This window comes from Nyctereutes procyonoides, unplaced genomic scaffold (genome assembly GCF_905146905.1).
Source record: "Nyctereutes procyonoides isolate TBG_1078 unplaced genomic scaffold, NYPRO_anot_genome, whole genome shotgun sequence".
In the NCBI taxonomy this organism is placed as follows: Eukaryota; Metazoa; Chordata; class Mammalia; order Carnivora; family Canidae; genus Nyctereutes; species Nyctereutes procyonoides.
In genome coordinates this window covers 23,722,909-23,744,000 of record NW_026575049.1, presented here as the reverse complement: position 1 = coordinate 23,744,000, position 21,092 = coordinate 23,722,909, and the positions used below count along the sequence as shown (strand labels likewise).

At 52.1% G+C, this 21,092-nt stretch overlaps 1 protein-coding gene across 1 annotated transcript in view; it reads right to left on the bottom strand.

The window, feature by feature from the left end:
• Nucleotides 1-1,334: 1,334 nt before the first annotated feature.
• LOC129511859 (NADH-cytochrome b5 reductase 3) overlaps nucleotides 1,335-21,092 on the bottom strand; it is a 29,103-nt gene continuing 9,345 nt past the window's right edge. The window contains exons 2-9 of the mRNA XM_055328958.1: nucleotides 20,710-20,841; nucleotides 17,576-17,648; nucleotides 17,079-17,185; nucleotides 14,432-14,561; nucleotides 13,867-13,950; nucleotides 13,560-13,645; nucleotides 8,544-8,643; nucleotides 1,335-2,536 (exon numbers count right to left, since the gene is read on the bottom strand). Coding sequence (XP_055184933.1) covers nucleotides 2,364-2,536; nucleotides 8,544-8,643; nucleotides 13,560-13,645; nucleotides 13,867-13,950; nucleotides 14,432-14,561; nucleotides 17,079-17,185; nucleotides 17,576-17,648; nucleotides 20,710-20,841 — 885 coding nt within the window. The 3' untranslated portion in view covers nucleotides 1,335-2,363. The remainder of the gene's footprint in view (nucleotides 2,537-8,543; nucleotides 8,644-13,559; nucleotides 13,646-13,866; nucleotides 13,951-14,431; nucleotides 14,562-17,078; nucleotides 17,186-17,575; nucleotides 17,649-20,709; nucleotides 20,842-21,092) is intronic.

The window sequence follows — 21,092 nt, the reverse complement described above, 5'->3', positions numbered from 1 at the left end:
AAGAGAGGAAAGAGAAAGGGGCTCCCTGGCCTGAGGCTGGGCTTCCGGCATTCCTCCCTGCACACTCCCCCATCCTCTCCTCTTCCCTACTCCGCTCCAGTCACACTGGCCTTCACGATGCTCCTACCAGGTCTCTGCCCCAGGGCCTTTGCACTTGCTGGTCACCCTAGAGCACGTCTACTGTGCTTCCTTTCCAGGCTCATTTCCGCTGTCCCCTCAGCCACCTGCTTTCTTCCATCTGTTTCTCAAAGTTAATTCCACAAGCTTGTTCCCAAGGTATCTGTACTTGCTGTTCCATCACCTTGAACACCTACCCCAGCAGGGCCAGCTTCGTTGTCTGTTCAGAGAGAACAGCCCTCACTCCCACGTTGCCTCATGGCCTGACTTGTCTTGGCATTTACCGTTTCACTCATGACACCGTCTGGCACTTGTCTTTCTCACCAGCACCCCAGGAATAGGGGAGGGCGTGTGGGAGCGGCTGCAGCCAAGTCTCCGGCACTTGGAACAGTGCATGAAGGCATGAGGGAGCGAGGGACCCCTGTGCCACCTTCCACGGGGAGAGTGGTGCCTGCCTCACCTCATGGCCCAGCTTCCGACCTGAAGGCTAGTCATGGCTGAGCCTCAGGCTCTCCAGCAGAAACCAAGGCCAGTGATTTCTCCCTGGTTTTCAGAGGGGAAAACAGAAAGGAAAACAATGAGGACATACAGAGCTGGACAACACAGGAGCGGAGAGAGCTTTTCACGCGGTGTGAATAAGGCTGGGCGTCAGGGGGCTGGCACGAGGGGAGGACTCCAGGCTGGACTCCCAGAGTCCATACACCCTGGCTCAACTTTCTGTCTCCAGGACTCTAACCTCAAAAAAATCATCGGAAGGGCACCTGGCTGGCTTCAGTTCAGTAGAGCATGTGACTCTTGAAGGTTGTGAATTCAAGCCCAGTGTTGGCAGGGAGCCTACTTAAAAAAAAAAAAAAAAAAAGAAATCATCTGAAAGGAGGATGAAGGCCACCACTGTTTACAAAGTCCACAAACTGGAAGCAGCCTAACTGTCCAAGGGTAGGGATTTGCTATGCAATCAATTATGATCCCTGTGGGCTTCCAGAGAATGTGTGACCCCAGGGGAAAGCCCATCTGATGGAGGAAAAGCAGCAGTCCCATGGTGGGCCATGTGGTTTCATCAGAGGCATTTGCCTGTGGATGTACAGTATTTTTTTCCCCTGTGCATACTTTTCTGTACAGTCCAAAGCTTACACGATGAACACGAACACACAAAAAGTGAGTGCTGGGGCCCTTCCTGTCTCTTCTCCCACACAGAGCCTCAAGGAACCGCAAAAGGGTTAGTATTAGCAAAGTTTTATTTCAATGTTTTTTTTTCTGCTCATAAATGATTCTGAAAAAGCCCATATGCAAGAGGCGAACCCACCCTTCTAAAGGCAACATCGAGGTCACTGAGAATGCTGCTCAGACAAAAACTTCCCCTGTGCTGGGGTGCGGGCAGCATGACGGGTGGGGTTTGGGACAGAGGAATAAATAAACATTGTCTCAGCTCTGCCATCAGCACTGGTGGCCCAGGGCCCCGAGGCGGTCCATCAGACTGCCGGGCTGAAGGCGTGGAACTCCCAAAGCTGCCCGGATGCTTAGATGTGCTGGGGAGATGCTGAGGCTTCAGGAGGGCTGAGATGCCCCCCGAAGAGCCTTCAGCCAGCCCCCTCCTCCTACTCCAGCCTGGGAGAGAGCCCAGCTCTCTGCTGACTGGGCCTGCCTGGGTCCTGGGGTGGGGGCAGACTCTCACCCCCACAGCCCCAGCCAAAGGGACTTTTTGGTGTTACCTGTCATGTAGTGTCAGGTGCTAAGGCCTGGCTGTGGCCCTGAGCAGATAGTGAGGAGTGGCAGGTGAGGGTCCCAAGGCAGTGGCTGGGGGGGACCCTGCCACCTGCAGCTCTGGGCTGCCTGTACATTTGTGTTTATTTCCAGAGGGTAGTCTGCTTTGGGAGGGAGGGGCTGGGGTGGAGCATGGTGCTTGCAGACTTGGCCTAGTAGTGTATGGGTGGGTGGGGTGGAGGTAGGGAAGGGTCAGGGCCAGGGCCGAGCATCACTGGTAAGAACCGATGAGGGCCAGACAGGTAGTGGCCCAGAAGGTGGCTGGCGATGGCCCACCTGTAACAGAACCCTGCTCCCAAAGGGATCCCTCGGGGGCCAGCCCAGTGGGGTAACCAGCCAAGCAACAGGCAGGCCAGGCTGAACCCAGGACCACAGTGGGAGATGTGGGGGAAAGTGATGTTAAAGAGCAGTGGTGGGGAGGAGTGGGTGCGGACAGGGCACAGTGAGTATGCGGGGCAGGCGTGCGAGCAGCCAGCGCCTGGCCATCAGAAGGCAAAGCAGCGCTCCTTGGGGTGGCCCACGCGGTCCAGGTTGGGCAGGCAGGCATACTGGATCATGGGCGGGGGTCCACACATCAGTATCAGCGGCTCCTCCTCTGGAGGTGGAAGGTGGTCCCGGATCATCTCTTCATTTACGAAGCCCTGGCTGTAGTCCCAGGCTGCGGGGAAAGACCAGGTGAGTCCAAGTACAGCTGTGTGACTGACCAATGACTGCCCACCTGCCCAAAGCCCCTCCCCCTGATCACCACACTCCTGTGCTGTGACTTTCTCCCTTCTTTCAAGGAACACTGAAGAATGAAGAGGCTGATCCAAAGCAAATGCTTGCTCTGATCCCTTGCCCCAGCCTGGCTCACCCAGAACAAAAAAAGCCAGTAAGTAATTAACAAAATGGCAATAAGTGCATAGCTATCAATAATTACTTTAAATGCAAATGGACTAAATTCTCCAATCAAAAGTGGTTGAGTGGATAACAAACAAGACCTTTCTATACTGACACAAAAGCAGGCACATAAACCAATGGAACAGAAGAGAAAGCCCAGAAACAAACCCATGATTATATTATTATTATTTTTTAAAGATTTATTTATTCATGAGAGACAGAGAGAGAGAGAGAGAGAGAGAGGGAGAGAGGCAGAGACACAGGCAGAGGGAGAAGCAGGCTCCATGCAGGGAGCCCAATGTCGGACTCGATCCCGGGTCTCCAGGATCAGGCCCTGGGCTGAAGGCAGCACTAAACCATTGAGCCACCGGGGCTGCCCCAAAACCCATGATTATATATGGTCAATTAATCTTCAACAAAGGAGGCAAGAATATCCAATGGGGAAAAAACAGTCTCCTTAACAAATGGTGTTGGGAAAACCAGACAGCTACTGGACCAGGTGAAACTGGATCACTTTCCTACACCATACACACACATAAAAACCCTCAAAATGGGTTAAGGACCTAAATATGAGATCTGAAAACAGAAATCCTAGAAAAGTGCACAGGCAATAATATCTCTGACATCAGCCATAGCAACATTTCTTTAGATATGTCTCCTGAGACAAGAGAAATTAAAGCAAAAATAAACTATTGGGACTACATCAAAATATAAAGCTTCTGCAAAGCAAAGGAAACCACCAACAAAACTAAAAGACAACCCTACTGAATGGGAGAAGATGTTTGCAAATGATGTATCTGATAAAGGGTTAGTATCCAAAATATATAAAGAACCGATACAACTCAACATCCAAAGTCCAAATAATCCAATTAAAAAATGGACAGGAGACACGAACATTTATCCAAAGACATACAGATGTCCAACACACACATGAAAAGATGCTCCACATCACTCATCATCAGGGAAATGCAAATCAAAACTACAATGAGCTATCACCTCACACCTGTCATAATGGCTAAAATAAAAAACCCAGGGGCACCTGGGTGGCATAGTTGGTTGTACATCTCCCTCTGACCCCTCCTCCCAACATGTGCTCTCTCTCAAATAAATAAATAAAATCTTAAAAAAAAAAGGGAAAAATAATAAAGAACACAAGAAACAACAGGTGTTGGTGAGGATGTGAAGAAAAAGGAACCCTCGTGCACTGTTGGTAGGAATGCAAACTGCTGCAGCCACTGTGGAAAACAGTATGGAGGTTCCTCAAAAAATTAAAAAGAATTATGCTATGATCCAGTAATCACACAACAGGATATTTACGCAGAGAATACAAAAACACTATTCAAAGGGATACATGCACCCCTATGTTTATAGCCACATTATTTATAATAGCCAAATTATGAAAGCAGCCCAAGTGTCCATCAATTGATGAATGAATAAAGATGATGTCGTATATATACATATTTGTGTGTGTGTGTATATATATAGATACATACATACATACATACATACAATGGAATATTACTCAGCCATTAAAAAAGAATGAAATCTTGCCATTTGCAATGACATGGATGTAGCTAGAGACTGTAGTGCTAAGTGAAATAAGTCAGAGAAAAACAAATACCACATGATGTCACTCATACATGGAACTTAAGAAACAAAACAAACAGACACAGGAAAAATACCAGACAAACCAGAAAACAGACTCCTTAACTGTGGAGAACAAAGAGACGGTAGCCAGAGGGGAGGCGGGTGAGGGGACGGGTGAAACAGGTGACGGGGCTGAAGGGTACACTTGCCATGACGAGCACTGCGTAATGTATGGCATCGCTGAATCACTTTATTGCACACCTGAAACTTAACAACTGCCTCAACTGCAAGTTGACGACACTGGAATTAAAACAAAGCAAACCAACAAGACCTATCCATAAGTTGCCTACGAGACACTTGAGATGTTTATAAGGGCACACACAGTGTGTTGAGAGTGAAGAGACAGAAAAAGATACTCTATGCAGACAGAAAGGAAAAGAAGGCTGCAGGAAATAAGAGACAAAGAAGGGCATCACATGAAGGTAAAGAGGTCAATCCAACAAGGAGAGAACGTTGGTCAATATTTACGCACCCAACATAGAAGCACCTGATTATATGAAGCTAATACTAACGGATCTAAAGGGGGAAATAGCAACACAATAAAAGTAAGGGATTTGAACACTCTGCTTTTATCAATGGATAGGTCACCCAGACAGAGAATTGATACAAAAACATTGGCCTCAAGCAACATGTTAGCCCCAATAGACTTCAGACATTTACCATTTACAGAAAGTTCCACCCAAAAGTTCACACACATTCTGCTCAAATGCACACCTCACAGCTGTCAGAATGCCATCATCAGGAAGACAAGAAATGACAAATGTTGGTGAGGACACGGGGAACAAGGAGCCTTCGCGTGCCGTTGGTGGGAATATAAGCTGGTGCAGTCACTGCGGAAAACATTACGGATATTCCTCAAAGAATTAAAGATAGGATTACCCTATGATCCAGTAATTTCGCTTTTGGGTATTTATCAGGAGAAAATGAAAACACTAGCTCAAAAAAGATATCTGCACCCCACGTTCACTGCTGCATCATTTACAACAGCCAAGATATGGAAGCTTCTAAATGTCCAGTGAGGGATATATGGGTAAAGTAGGTGTGGTGTAAATAGTCGGGGAGCAAGAATTTCTGTCCCTTCAAAGGCTCTTCTAGCTGAACTAAGAACAAAACGGACATGAGAGATTTATGGGAGAAAATCAAATTTAATAGCGTAAGTACAGGGAATGCAGACAGACACGGACATTCCAAAGGCGGTCAGGCAACAAGAGGTGGATATGTCCTTCTGAGCTAAGGAGAAGGGAGCAGGAGTCTGGGATTTCAGAGGAAAGGAATGGAAAGGAATGCATTTCACAGGGCGATAAGAAGAGCAGATGTTTGCTCTGCGATACAGATGGGTCAGTCTGATAAAATTTAGCTCTGTTAATAACCCTACCCAATTTAGCTGCTTCTGTGTGGATAGGGAAGGATAAAAGTTTCTCTTGAGCCCCACAGGGTCACAAGTGCCTTCAGCTCAAAATAATCCACAGGCCCAAGTGGCACATTCGGGGGGGGGGGTGTTCTGAACCCCTTCAAGACAATGGAATATTATTCAACCATAGAAAAGAATGAAACCTTGCCATTTGTAGCAACACGGATGGACCTCAGGGGCATTATGTGAAGTGAAATGAGTCAGACAGGAAGATAAACACTGTATGATCTCACTCATACGTGGAATCTTTAAAGGAAAAAAAAAACACCACCACAAAACAGCAAGACTGAAAAAACCCAAGCTCACAGATACAGAGAATAGGCTGCTGGTTACCAGAAGCAGGGGTCAGGGGAGGGAGGAACAAGTGGAGGAGATTTAAGTCTATATTCAAAAAGTTGCACGGGACTGAGTTGTATTTGCTAGTGTATAAAATGTGCAGGCATATAAAATAACTCAATTTTACAAGAATTTTTTTTCTAGAAAGTGTATTTGTCTTTATAGGTGTACTGAAGGGGGCTTCGTGGGGAGGAACACGGGTCAGCTGCATTTGCGAGGCAGCCCTGCTTCTTGGTTCCTTCTCTTAGTTCCACGCTAGCCCAGCCGGCCTGTTACCATGATCTTTCTCAGCACCGAGAATTTCAGCTTTTACCTAACACTGTAGCAATTCCCCCACTCCTCTTGAACGCTGGGTCAGAGTAATGGTAAAGTGTAAGATGCTAGACCACCCAGCCCAAAGTCCTCCTTGGGTCACTGTTCAGTCTCCAGGAGCCAGCACTCAGGTGGTGGCATCGCCATGTGCCACCACCAGGGGTCAGCGCCGGGGCCTCCCCATGGGCCACAGGGACCAGAAGGCTCCCAAGGGTGATGAACCCAGCCCACCACCCTATCCGAAACTGCAACCAGCAGCGAGCAAACTTCCCACCTCTGACTGAGACACAGATTCAGTGGCCCCCTCCAGACGCCCCTGCCTGACTACAGTTGACCCGGGAACAGCACAGGTCCACGCAGAGGTGCAGCTTTTGCCATCAGGACAGTACGGTCCTGTAAATAGACTTTCCTTATGATTTTCTTGATAACATTTTCTTCTCTCTAGCCCAGTTTCATTGTAAGAATACAACGTGTAATATACAAAATAGGTGTGTTTAACCGATTCTTTTTTTTTTTTTTTTAATTTATGATAGTCACAGAGAGAGAGAGAGGCAGAGACACAGGCAGAGGGAGAAGCAGGCTCCATGCACCGGGAGCCTGATGTGGGATTCGATCCTGGGTCTCCAGGATCGCGCCCTGGGCCAAAGGCAGGCGCCAAACCACTGCGCCACCCAGGGATCCCTGTTTAACCGATTCTTGGTGCCACTGATAAGGCTCTGGTCGACAGCAGGCTCTTAAATTTTTATGGACTCAAAGGTAATATGCAGATTTTTGACTACATGGGGGTGAGGGTCAGTGTCTCTAATCCTGGTGTTGCCCAAAGTCAACTGCACTTTGTTTATCCCTGGTCTCGCTAACCACCTGCTACTCGGCTCTATAACTTGCTAAGAAACCTGTTTCCTGCTCATCTTCTCCCACTGCAACATCAGCTCACAGGGCCAAGCTGACTGCAGGAAGAGCAGAGGGGCCAACAGGAAGCCAAGTTCAGATGGCCTGGCCCAAGCCGGCCGGCCAGTGACACACCTCAGGGCACTGCTGGTGAGGTCCGCAGTCCACTAAGGCCCCAGCCTAGCTCTTGGCCAAGATGCCCAGGACCTGATTTGGTTGACCCAGAAGGGTGGCTCCTTTCACAGGGATGGGCCCAGATGCCCCAGTTCCTGCGATGGGTGCTGCCCCAAGGCCCCATCTGGTCAGTTCTGGGGGAAGTGGACGTGGCATGTTCCCCACACCAGGCTGAGCCCTGGGGGACCCTGGGCCCTGGGGAGGGGAGTAGGCAAAGCAAGGCAAAGCAAGGCAAAGCAATGCTGGTGCCCACAAGGATGCTTCAAAAATGTTCAGTTTCCAACATTTAGAAGTTTCCTGTGAAGATGCAGGTCCCTGCTCCTCTTGACATGTGGAAGGGCCTGACCGACAGGGCTGCAGTCACATGGAAGGACTGCTCCGCTCCCTACAGTCTCCAGACCCTGGAGCCGAGCATCATCAGTCCCACAGACCAAGAAGCCTGAGCTACTGCTTTTCTCAGAGAACAAATTACGCTTCTACCTGAAGCAGGAGGATGACGCAGAATTTAACTCCCAGAGGGTGGCCTCATCTCAGGTTTTGTGGGCAGCCCTCATTTGTTGCCTCCTACGTGACCTTGGCAAACTGGATGGGTAGAATGGGGTTCACTGTATGTCAGCCCCCCCCCCCAGGGCTGATGTCTGGGGAGAAAATGGTGTAATGTACCTTACAGGGTACAAACTGCACAGCAGGAGCAGTTGCGCCCCCACCACCCCCACCCAGAGTGAGCCCCTGGACCAAGGGCAGAAGGCCAGCTCTCTGTCCAGCAGGGGGCAGTGCAGCCAGGGGAAGGCCTTGGGCTCTGGAGGAGGAGAACGGAAGTTCAAGCCTGGGCTCCGGTGGTGTGTTTCTAGCCCTGTGCTGTGGGACGCTTACTTCCCCTCTCTGATCCCTCCTTCACTGTGAGGTGGGTCGCACCATCTCCCTCTCCCAGGCCACCCTGAGCACCCTCGGAGACCATGCAGGTAGAAGGCCCAGCACCCCCACCCAGCCCAGCACACTCAGCGCCTCCGTCTCTCACCTTCCGGGGCTTTGTCCACTGTGTACCAGAGCTTGAAGCGAGCAGAATGTTCATTCCGCAGTTCCTCCAGCTCGGGCCGCAGCAGGATGTCCTTCTCAGTCTGGGGAGGGGGGGACAGGGCCCAGAGGTCAGGACAGGCTGCCCTTGGAGACACTTGTCGCCCAAATGGCTCATCATCCCGGCCACCGTGGGCCACGTGCTTGGTAAAGCTGGCCGGAGAGCAGCCTGGCGGAGCAGGCCCAGACGCCCAGGAGCGCACGCCCCTCTTTCCCCATCTCACCTGAGGAGCGGCTCGAAGCTGCAGATGCTCATTACAAAGGGGTCTGCAGACGGTTTCTACCACGGTGGGGAATGTGTCCCGATAGGTCAGGGACTGGAGGAGGCCAACAGCTAAAGACAGGTACAGTCAACTATATAACCAGGAAGACCGGAAAGAAACAGGCCAAAACCTGCACCATGACCGTCCCACTTAAAATAGCAAGTGGTTCCAGTGACAGGTCCCTCATCCCAAGGACAAGCCTCCTTACATTCTGGCATCTCAGGCTGCACATCCTTAAGTCAGGAGATGCAGACAACTGTTCCCCAAACCACACCTGCTCCTTCCACAGCCTCCCCCATGCTGTGGCCTACAGCTCCCCACTCTGCTCCCACCGGCTTCATCCAGCTGGCCCCACGTGGCCCTGTCCTTCAACCTGGTGTCACCTCCTCCAGGAAGCCTTCCTGGACTCCCTAGGGGCCTCAGCGATCTACTCCTCACATGGCCCCTCTGTCTCATGTGTCTCCAGGTCACTCAGACAGAAGGAGCTCCTCAGGCCAGTGGGTGGTATGACTGACCCCATGGGACTGTTATAAACTCAGGACCAAAGAACTCTCTGCTCCCAGGGGCAGGACGGCATCTCGACATGCTCAGCAAAATGGACTAAGGGTGCTAACTGCAGCGAGGATGGGTAGGAAAGGACAGATAATTCGAAGCCACAGCGATTAATATTTCCTGAGTACCCACTGCACGGAGAGCGTCCTGCTGGCAGGAGGGACTGACCCAGCTCAAGCTGTACTTCTCTCAAGGACCCTGAAGTCCTGGCTCCTCAGTGTTCCCCTCCAGGAAATGGGCTGCAGGCAGGAGGCATGAGCCTCTGCAGGTCCCAGGGAGGAGGATATTGATTGTTTCTCCATTTTTTTCATTCCTTTCTTTTTTTTTAAGTAGGCTCCATGCCCAGCATGAAGCCCAATGTGGGGCTTGAACCCACAACCCCAAGATCAAGACCTGAGCTGAGATCAAGAGCCAGACACTTAACTGACACTTAACCATCCAGATCCCCTCGTTTCTCCCATTTCTAAGTGGGGTAGTGGGCCCTCCTGTCCTGATCGAGGACAGGGCCAAGGCTCAGGCTGGACAAGCTCTGTGTAAAAAATACAAAAATATGGAAGTAAAGAAAAATCCCAATAGTCTTCAGAATAATGAGGGCTAGAATTGTTTATCTTTTAGACTTTGTTTTTCTAGTAAGTACATATACTTTCTTTTTAATAAAAATGGGATCTGGGCACGCAGGCCACCTTGCCACCTGCTCTTCTAAGGTAAGAACACGCCATAGCGTGTCATCAGCCTCCAAGCACCAACGCTTCCCTTACCAGCTGCCCAGCTTGGGCTGAACAATGGGACCACCTGTTCTCCACTGAAAGGCATTTAAATTGTTTTGCACACCCTCCTTCATAAACAATGTCTCCCTGACCATCACTGCCTTACCAGTTCCTTAGATAAATCTCAGAAAGTGTAAGGCATTCAATACACGTGGGTTTCAGTAATTCACACACCAGCAGCGTGCCCAGTCTTGGGCCAGTGGGTAATGACCATTGAATCTTGGCCAGCCAGATGGATGGAAAGTAAATCTCACGTTTTATTTATTTAAGTATTTGTTTTAAAGTTAGTTAGTTAGTTTGTTTATTTATTTATTTATTTATTTATTTATTTATTTATTTTTAATATTTTATTTATTTATTCATGAGAGACACAGAGAAGAGGCAGAGACACAGGCAGAGGGAGAAGCAGGCTCCATGCAGGGAGCCCGACGTGGGACTCGATCCCAGGTCTCCAGGATCAGGCCCTGGGCCGAAGGCAGCGCTTAAACCGCTGAGCCACCCGGGCTGCCCTTATTTGTTTGTTTTGAAGTAATGTCTACCCCCAATGTGGGGCTCGAACCCACGACCCCAAGATCAAGAGTTGCATGCTCTTCTGACTGAGCTAGCCAGGTGCCTATATATTTTTAAAATTATTTTATTTTTTAAAGATTGTATTTATTATTTAATATTTTATTTATTCATGACAGACACACAGAGAGAGGCAGAGACACAGAGAGAGAAAGAGAGGCAGAGACACAGGCAGAGAGAGAAGTAGGCTCCACACAGGGAGCCTGACGTGGGATTCCATCCTAGGACCTTGGGATCATACCCTGAGCTGAAGGCAGATGCTCAACCACTGAGCCACCCAGGCGTCCCTTTTTTATTATTTTAAAGAAAGGTAAATTTTTGGGACTCCTGGGTGGCTGAGTGGCTGAGCGTCTACCTTTGGCTCAGGTCATGATCCTCGGGTCCTGGGAGCCTGCTTCTCCCTCTGCCTATGTCTCTGCCCCTCTCTCTATGTCTTTCAAGATAAATAAATAAAATCTTAAGAAAAAAAAAAGGTAAGTTTGTCGTTGGCTCAAGTTGTATCTTATTAGTCTGAAAATACTTTTTTTTTAAAAAGATTTTTATTTATTTATTCATGAGAGACACAGAGAGAGAGAGGCATAGACACAGGCAGAGGGAGAAGCAGGCTCCATGCAGGAAGCCCGACGTGGGACTTGATCCTGGGTCTCCAGGGTCAGGCCCTGGGCTGACAGCTGTGCTAAACCGCTGAGCCACCCATGGCTCATGGGGCTGCCCATGAAAAGACTCTTTCTATATTGGTGATGTCATATGGATTTTTCCCCCTGCTATTTATCTACCTTATTTATGGTGTTGTCTCACTTGTAAGCAGCTGGGTTCTCCTCTGGTGTCTTGCTTACACTGCCCTTCCTCATTCATTCATTCTATACTCATAAAAATGTTCACCAAGCACCTCTAACCCTTCACTTTTCTACATGTACATTTTAAACCTAAACCTCACTTTACTGCAAGGCTAAAGTAGGGATCTATTCCCTATTGCTATTTTCCAAATTCATAGCAACTAACCCAACACTCCTTTCATCTCTCTCCTCGGGTTTGAGACGACACCCGCATCACCTGCACAGTCTCATGTATACTTGGGTCTGTTTCTAGGCCGGTCCTGTTCAGCAGAACTTTCTGCAATGACAGGGGTGGGAATATTCTAGATCTCTTATCCCACAGAGTCACCACGCACCACAGGTAGCTACAGAACCCATGAAATGTGGCTACTGAGGCCGGGAAAGTGAGTTGTAAATTTTAGTTAACCTTCATTAACTTAAATGTAAAGAGCTACATGTTCTGGCATGTTCCAGCACAGTCTAGCAGCCTAGGCTTTCCATTGTGTCACCCAGAAATGCATCAAGTCCAGTAAGCCCAGTGGTCACGTGTGGCTCAGGAACCACTGCTCCCATCATTGATGCTTTACTGGCACCGACCAGCGGGCTTGATTCTTCCCTGCTATTCTTTCTTCTCAAAACTTTCTTGGTGGTGCACAGACATGCTGTCCTCACATAATACTAACATTTTCTTTGCATTTTTCACTCTCTTGCCATCATGAGTGCACACTGGCACTTCCAAAGGCTGTGCAACTTGCCACACTGCCCCAACCAAATGCAAAAGCGGTATGGAACCCAGCCCGCTTCCATTAAGCCAGACAATACAAAGGCTTGCAAACATGTAAAATGAGACAATATTTTCTAAAATACAGTTATTTTTCATAAAATATGCTCTGGCTCAAGTCCTAGTCCCACTCTACTTCCTCTGAGACACTTGTTGGGTGTCTGAGCTCAGAGCTGTAAAGTGAAGCATCCCACCACCACCCTGGCTAGTGGGCTAACAGGCCTGAGGATCCCCTGTACAGGTGACACCGGGCTGATGGCCTCCAGAGACTAACCCAGCAGCACTAAGTGGCACCACCAGCCTCCCATCCCACCGGACCCCACCCTACCCCACCCCATCCCATTCCATCCCACCAGCTTGAATTACTGGCTCTTCCCACCCCCCAGGCCTCATCAAAGCCACCCCACAGTTGGCCTCAAGGCAGTTTCCTGCAGCTGTGGGAGTCCAAGGACCTCACAGATGCCTGGGCCAGATGGGGCCTCGGGCAAGCTGACCTGAACCATATCTGAGAGATATGGGGGCCTAAGCATGGCCCCCATGCTGTTGGAGGGCAGGTGTCTCATCTTGGCTTTCCCCCAAAGGGAAGCTACTTTGCAAAATTCACATATTCAATAAGACATTGAACCTAGAAAGATCCTTGGGATGACCCTGCTTCATCAGCTAATTCCACAGTGAGGGAGCAGAGCCCAGGGAGGGAAAGTGGTTTGTCCAAGGCCACACAACAGGCCAGGGCAGGCAGGCAGCAGGAGTGGGGTGGAGGACATACACTCCGGAGTCGGAGAGACCAATTCCAAACTCTGTCCCTACACCCCCAGCTCTGGGCCTGCAGGCAGCGGTGCTCTCAGCCCCTCTAGCCCCAGGCCAGCCCCATCCCGGCCAGCATTCCTTCACTTCACTGCTGGGTTCCTAACTCTGTTTGTGGAGTGAGTGCTGAGATTCTGAGAAAGCAGCCAGGGAGCAAATCCCAGGGGGAGGGAATGCTCCAGGTGCCTTATCCCTCAGCACTTGAAGCAGCCCCACTCAGGTCAGACATGGGCTCTAGGCTGAAAAGCCTGACCCCCACCAACCGCAGGAAGCTGCCTGTGCTTAAGATGCTCAGAGCACCATCACATTTCAGCCACGCAGCCACACAGACCCCCTCAGGGGTGCCTCGCAGGGCCCTGCGCTCCCTCTCTGCAGCAGCCCAGTTTGCATCACTCAGGAACACCCACTGACCTGGTTGGCAAATAGTAGGTGGCACACGGTGGGGTCATGTGGGTCTTTCATGATGGCGCGGATCACCTGCAGCATCGGGGTGATGCCTGCAAAACAGCAGCCCCCCACATGCTGAGTGAGCACCGGCTGTATACATACACACACACCTAGTGCCAGGCAGACATGGGGTGATGTGGAGGGGTGGGGCCCAGACAACTGGCCTCCCGTTGCTTATAATCTGTGCCCAATCCCATGCCCTGCCCTGACCTGACCCTAACCCATGACATCTGCCTGCCAGGGATTCAACAAGGGTCTCGGGCTCGAATACCGGTTCCTCCGGCGATCATGCCGACAGACTTCACTGTCTTGATGATGGGGTTGGACTTCTTGTCTGGACGGATGGCAAACTTTCCTGGGGAGAGAAGGGAGAAGGAGTTGAGGAGACCCCGCTCTCACACATGCCATGCTTGGGGCTGGAGGGCTGGAGCACCTGCCCCTGCTGTGGGGGTCTGAGGGGCAGGCGGCCATCGCACAACCCCAGCAAGTTGGGGGCAGGGAGAGGATGGGATGGTGGCAATACCAGCCAAGAGGAGGTGGATGAGCCCTTTGTTCCCACCACAGATGGTGTGGGGGGCAGTGGTGAGGCTGGGGAGCCACAGGTGCTCTGGCTCAATGCCTTCACCTGTCTAGTTTCAAACAAAGCTGGTCTGTGGGCAGCCAGTCTGCAACCCTTGTGTTAGCCAGCTTCCCTCATACACAGCCAAGGAAACTGAGGCCCCAATGGAGACTGCATACCCAACAAAGGTCACCCACCCAGACAGCAGCAGGATCGGGGCCTGCAACCAGCATTCACTGTGCCTGCCGGGGCCTTAGGACATTCCAACCCAAATCACCTTTGCCCTGGTAGACCAGCAGTCCATTCGGGCCCCGGAACTCAATGGTGTCTCCAATCTTCATGTTTTCCAGGTACTGGGACATCTTCCCTCCAGCAGGAAACTTGGGATGGGTGTCTTTGAAGTAAACCTGCAAGACACACCTACTGTCCTCAGGCCCGGTTCCCAGGGTCATAGGGGTGAGCTTGGGCCGCGGAGGGAAGGAAGCACCTCCTCTTCTGGGGTTCTCTGCGGCCTTTGTGTGGCTCTCCCGTGTGCCCCGTCCACCCATCTAGACTCACCCATCTGCATGCCAGGCCCCCAGGAGTCTGCCTCTCCCTAACGTCCCCTCCGAACACAAAATGTCTGCCCCCTGAACAAGGCAACCAAGCCGAGGGCTTGATGTATTCATGTTCTGCCAAGAACTGTCTCTGTGCCCCTCCCGATGGGAGATTCCCACGCTGCCCGCACAGAAAAGGTTTTGGGAACTGGGCTCAGCCTCGCCCCTCCTGTGCATGTTCAGTTCTTTCCACTTTTAGTGTCATAAAAACAGTGTTCCTGGAGCAATTTTCCTCTCTGTCCTTTGGGAACGTCCCCTTTGGAAGAGGAAGTGCTAGGAGAAAGAGATGGGGAGATGGAGGGTGAGCGGCTCACCCTGTCCAGGGCTGGGAGTGGTGGGCCTCAAGGGGCCAGCAGGAGTGAGGGCAGAGAAAGAGTGGCTGGGGAGGGACAGGCAGCCCAAAAGGCCTGGCCTCAGGGGGAAAGAAGAGCTCATCCTGGCTACAGCACAGGGGAAGTGTCAGCGTGGGGGAAGTGCAGGGATGGGGGGTGAGGGGGGCAGAACTATGTGCAGGCCAGGACTCTGACCTTTGTCCAGGGCCAGGGAGGCCCTGGGGAGCAGGGAGGGAGGTCTCTGAGCCAGAGGGGGCCTGGTCTTCCTGAGTTTCCCATCCTCTACTTGAAATCCCCCCAACACCTTCTCCCCATCCGGTTAGAGTGATTCTAACAAGAACAGATGCTCGAACCTCATCACCTTCCCTTTCCTTCTGGACAAAGCCCCAAACTTTACTGGACCCCCAAGGCACTGCCTGGCACCCCAGCACCCCTCCCCTTCTTGTCCTCTGAAGCTTCTGTTCTTTGGCTTCATAGGTCTTCAAGCCTCCTTCTGACCTTAGGGGCCTTTGCACTGGGAAGGTCCTTTTCCATCCTGTCTGGTCAATGCCTCCTTGGCCTCCATGTCTTACCTCTCTGTCACCTGCCTGGGGGGAGCAGCTCCCATCACTCTACCCGCCCCACTCTGTGCCATTCCAGGTACTTAGTCTCAGTGTCCACTCTCCAGGCAAAGACGTGGGCCTAGGCACTCAGTACAATCTTATCTATTGACACCAAGCTAAGGAGGGACCCAGGCCCAGCTCCGTTCCTGCCCTCATGGACCCAGTACCACGCCAGGACCCTGTGAGTCCCTGTGAGCCCCTGTGAGTGTGGACCCCACACACTGCAGTTAGGACAGCAAGCCTGGGCCCCAGGAGTGCTGAACTGGGGTGCTCATGGCAGTTTGGGCCTTTACTGGGAGGGTCTCCAACTCCCCACCCCCACTGGCCTGGGGCTGGTTCACATTTGTTGGACATGTAATCTGAGAACGTGGATTGTTGGTTTTTTTTGTGTTTTTTTTTAAGATTTTATTTATTCATGAAAGACACACAAAGAGAGAGAGAGAGAGAGAGAGGCAGAGACACAGGAGGGAGAAGCAGGCCCCATGCCAGGAGCCTGATGTAGGACTCGATCCCAGGACTCCAGGATCACGCCCTGAGCTGAAGGCAGGCGCCAAACCGCTGAGCCACCCAGGGATCCCCAGAGAACGTGGATTGTTCAGTAACGCTTGTGCTTCTAATTTTCACAAAAACATACTATGCTATGGTTGTCATTTCTCTTTCCACTCAATGTGATTTTTTTTTTTAGAGAGAGAGCATGCGTGCAAGGGGGGAGGGGCAAAGGGAGAGAGAGACAGAGAGAATCTCAAGCAGACTCCAGGATCAGCATGGAGCCCGACTTGGGGCTCAATCCTACGAGCCTGAGATCGTGACCTAAGCCGAAATCAAGAGTCAGACAACCAACTGAAGCACCCAGGCGCCCAGAGTGATTCTGAAGATCCTTGCTGGTTGTTGTGTGTCCCTCTGATCTAATGGCTGCATCTCCTCCACGGTGTGCACCCACCTCCATCCTGATGCTTCCCAGCTCTCCAGACAATGGTCCTGAGCTCCTCGCACTACTCTTGAGGGGCCCTTGGGCTGTTTCCTAGGGAAACATGCTCAGGAAAGGACCAGCTGGTCCCAGAGGCTGTGTGACTGTAATGGAGCAGGGCCCCTGGGGCCATGACCAGGCACCCAGTGTCCTAGGCTTTGCTGGTCCAAGAGCAGGAAAGTGAATTCTGCACGAGCTGGTCAACATTACTGGTCTCTCTTGTGCAGACGATCTGTCCTTAGTTGAAGACACTCATCCTGAACCCCAGACCCTGCCCTCTGCCAAACCTCCACATTGGCTTTTGCTGGAAAACTCCAGTTTGCTATTCATTCAGAAACCAGGTGCAAGGGAGCACTGGGCCTTCAGAGAGCGGACTCCAGGGGATGCGGTCACCCCTGCCAACACGGTTCCGGCCCCAAGATCTCACCTTGATGACCAGGTCCACAAAGCCTTTGTCATCGTCGCTGGAGACGGGCGTGTAAGGCCGAATGACCAGGTTTCCATCGATCCGAGCTGAGAGGTAGATGTGCTGGCCTGCAGGATGAGGAGGGGTGATTACGGGAGTCCTGACGGGGCCACCGACTATCTCTGCAGGGTCCGCCCGGTCTAGTCAACCACTGCTCTGTGATCCGCCTTGCCCTCAAAGGCTGGCCTCGCCTGGGCTCCAGTGCCCACTTCCTGCCCCCACAGCGGTTCCCATTCTGTCCCAGCTTCCTGCTGCCACACCTACCTGCTACTTCCTGCTGGTGCCACTGCCAGGGACACCAGGGATTTCCCCTCTCATTCTGACACTCATCCTTGAAGGTCCAGTGTGGCTGTCACCTTGTCCCTGAAGCCTTCCCCACTCTCCCTATTTGAAGTGCAAAGCTCCTACCTCTGACCTAGTACCCTGCTACACTCGGGCAGGGGCAGGGCCGCACTCACCGACTGGGAGGCCCAGGATGTGCTGGGGCGACGGCAGAGCGAAGCGGAACCGCCGGGTGTCATGGTTGATAACCTGCAAAGAGGCCCGAGCTGTTAGATGCCACCCACGGCAGAGCAGCCCCCAGACCTCAGAGCTCCTCGCATCCCATGTAATTGAGAAGGGATACTGATGCCACATGTGACACACGATCTGCACACATGAGTGTGAGGGCACCGGAGTCAGCCACACACTGCGTGTGCCTCCATTCTCACTGGCTCAGGGAAGGGGAATGACCCACCCAGAGCCACACAGCAAAGTGATCAGAGTAGGGAAAGAGCTCAGAATCCCAAAGGGAGACTGCAAGATGGCCCAGAAAATCTTGGGGGCAAGAGGGAGGATCCATCCCTGTCATCAGCTCGGGCAGTGTCCTGGGTAGCAGGAAGACCTTGGGCCCTGGGTTGGCAAACTAGGGTCAGAGCGGACACAAGGCCCACATGCCCAGGCCTGGGAAACAAGAGGGGGGCTCATGACTACACTAATAGCCCCCCGAGAAATGGGATGGCCATGACTACAGCAAGGCTGCACAGAGCAGGAGGCATGCCAGCCCCACTGCACAAAAGGTCATGGCCACGGCTGAGACCCCCCAGCCAGGCCTCTATCCTGTGCATGGCCAATGGGTGGGCAGGTGGGGGCCATTTCCCCTCCAGAGTGGGGCAGAGGCTGGTTAAGGGCCAGGCTGGAGCGAGGAGGGAGCCAGACACCTGTTAAGTGGTCTTACACCAAGGTCTGGGAAGGCAAGCCTCCCGCAGTAAGCTGTGGTCTGAGCTGCAAACAGACCCCATGCCCCAGCTCCCTGAAGCCCCTGTGGGGTCTCCCCTGCAGCCGGGTATGCAGGGCCGTTCAGAAGGGCGGCAGCTGTCTAGCACCAGTTCATGTCCACACAAGACTAGGTGATGTGTCAAGGCCCACGGATGGACATAGTGCCGTCACCTGGAGGGAGGGCAACAGACTTCTCCAAAGGAATAGAGCATCATTCTGAGTGTCCCTGAAGTGCATGAGCAGAGCCAGGTGGCCTATCTCAGAAAGCCAGAGCCCAGCCACCACTTAGGACACAGGGCTTGGCAACCAGCGCTCTCTCCACCCCAGCAGCCCAGGCCTGAAGCTGCCTCCCCCAGAAACCTTGCCCCCAGGCCTCTTGGGAACAGATTCCAGAATTATCAATTAGTCCTGGGGCTCAGGGTCAGAAAATACGCCAGACAATTTTTGAAAGCAGCACAGAAATGAGGGAAGGGCACTGATAATTATTGTGCTGGAAAACACTAATAGGGACAGGGCACAGCAAAAGTTACGGGGCTAACATCTATGCAGGGCTCAGCTCCGTGCTGGCGTTCAGGAGGCTGCTGGCCACGATGAGCTGAGCAGCGGACCCCCAGAGCTTCAGGGGGACCCTGAGGATCAGCAGGTCCAGAAAAGGCAAGCAGTGGGGGCCTCCCTGTGCCCCTGGGGGAGCGTAGCAAAAATATCAAAAAGCAGACCCACCTGCTGACCTCCAAAAGCCACCACTAGGCTACGACGGGGAGGGGGCAGATTTAACTGCTAAGACATTTGCCACAGGCTTGATCAAAAGGGATTGATGGCGGGTCCACTGTGTGACATCCCTGGGAGGAAATACTAGATGGTCATCAAACATAATGAACCAGCTTTGGGGTAGACATGATCAGGTGTCCATGTGGAATGGCTGGGTAAAAAAATCAGGTTAAAAAAAAAGTGAGAGGGATCCCTGGGTGGCGCAGCGGTTTGGCGCCTGCCTTTGGCCCAGGGCGCGATCCTGGAGACCCGGGATCAAATCCCACGTCGGGCTCCCGGTGCATGGAGCCTGCTTCTCCCTCTGCCTATGTCTCTGCCCCCCTCCTCTCTCTCTCTGTGACTATCATAAAGAAATAAAAATTTAAAAAAAAGGGAGAGTAGGTATGTATACACAGACCTAAAACTCCACACATCACATGCGTGAATGTGATGCCCAAAAAAGGCTCACACTGGCCCACGAATGGGACCCTCTGCACAGGGGCGGCGTGGTGGGGCATGCGACACACAGGGTGTTAGTGGTTCACACGCAGAATTTCTATTATGAGCACACATCAATCATAGATTACTTCTGGAATGAAAATGAAAATTTAAAATATATATAAAACGTGGAGAAGATAAAGCTTGGTAAAAACCTCTGGGAAGTGGTGATTTTTTTTTTCTTATCTGTGGTTTTTGACTTGTCTGTGCCCTCCTGGTATGAAAACAGGCACACGTCTGGAACAGCCACCCGGAGCCCCGGGACCTGAGACTCTGTGTGGAGTCCAGGGTGGAGCCGGGACCGGGGCTCAGGGCCTGGTAGGTGACTTTCTCTTCTCCATGACTCAGATTTCCCTGCCACACCCTTCCGAGGCAGCTGCCAGTGGCCAGAAATAGCACATAGGAGGGGCTCTGATGAGGGGGAGTAGGGAGAGCAGCTGTTGGAGGGAGGCAAGGCAAAGGAGAGGATGGTTTTAAATCATGATCCGATGTTTGAAAAGGAAAAGGATCCGATGGGGAGGGCAGGAATAGGCCTTCCAGAAGGGCTGCAGGAGAGATGTGGAAGATACCTGGGTCCAACAAACACCTGGCTCTGAGTAGATGACTGTGGCGCTGGGGACGAGTCATTAGCTTGAAGAAAAGGTGCTGGGATGGGAAACACCCGGGATCAAGGTGGGGGTAGGTCTGAGTCTTGGTTCCACCCCTAACCCACAGTGTGATGTCCAATGCCCCCCTGGTGCTCTCTTGCCCTCTGTTTTCCCATCTGTTAAATGGGTGCTTTGACCCAAAAGTCCTGAGGGGTCCCTCTTGTTCTGGCCTTCTGTGGGATAGAGCGTGGTTTGGAGAACAGGCTCTGTGGTCAGAGATCTGGGCTCGAGACTCTGTGGCCGCTTACTGGGAACCTTAGAAAGGGACATCGCTTCAATGTCCCCATCTGTAAGGTAGACAGACAACACGACCTACATCAGAGGGGGGCCCATGCCCTGAGCACACAGTAGGTGACAGGAAATGCTGTGATGCAGCCAGGGAGGGAGGGGGAGGTGCCCCCATGGGCCCAGACCCTGCAGGCCCCACAGTATCCGGCACTCACCTCCTTGTCAATGAGCCGCAGTGGGTACTTGATGTCCGGGCTCTCAAGGGTGATGGCCGGGGTCGAGCGCTGGAACAGCTTCATGAGCAGGTTATAGAGGAACCAGACTGGGGAGAGGACCACGTGGCCCAACTGAAATGACAGGGACAGACCCATGAGGTCAGTGTCGGCACGGGGAGCAGCCTGCCACCTGCCTTTCCCGCGAACACACCAGTCGGTTCACACCTCCAGGCCCCTGGTCACGCCATCCCCTCTGCCAGGAGCACCCTCTCCTCACAATCTTCATCCAGGGAACCAACCCCAGCATCCATTTCAGTGCCGGCTGGGAGAAGTCACAAAAATCAGGCACATGAAACCTATCACTGTATTCCTAAGTCACTGGA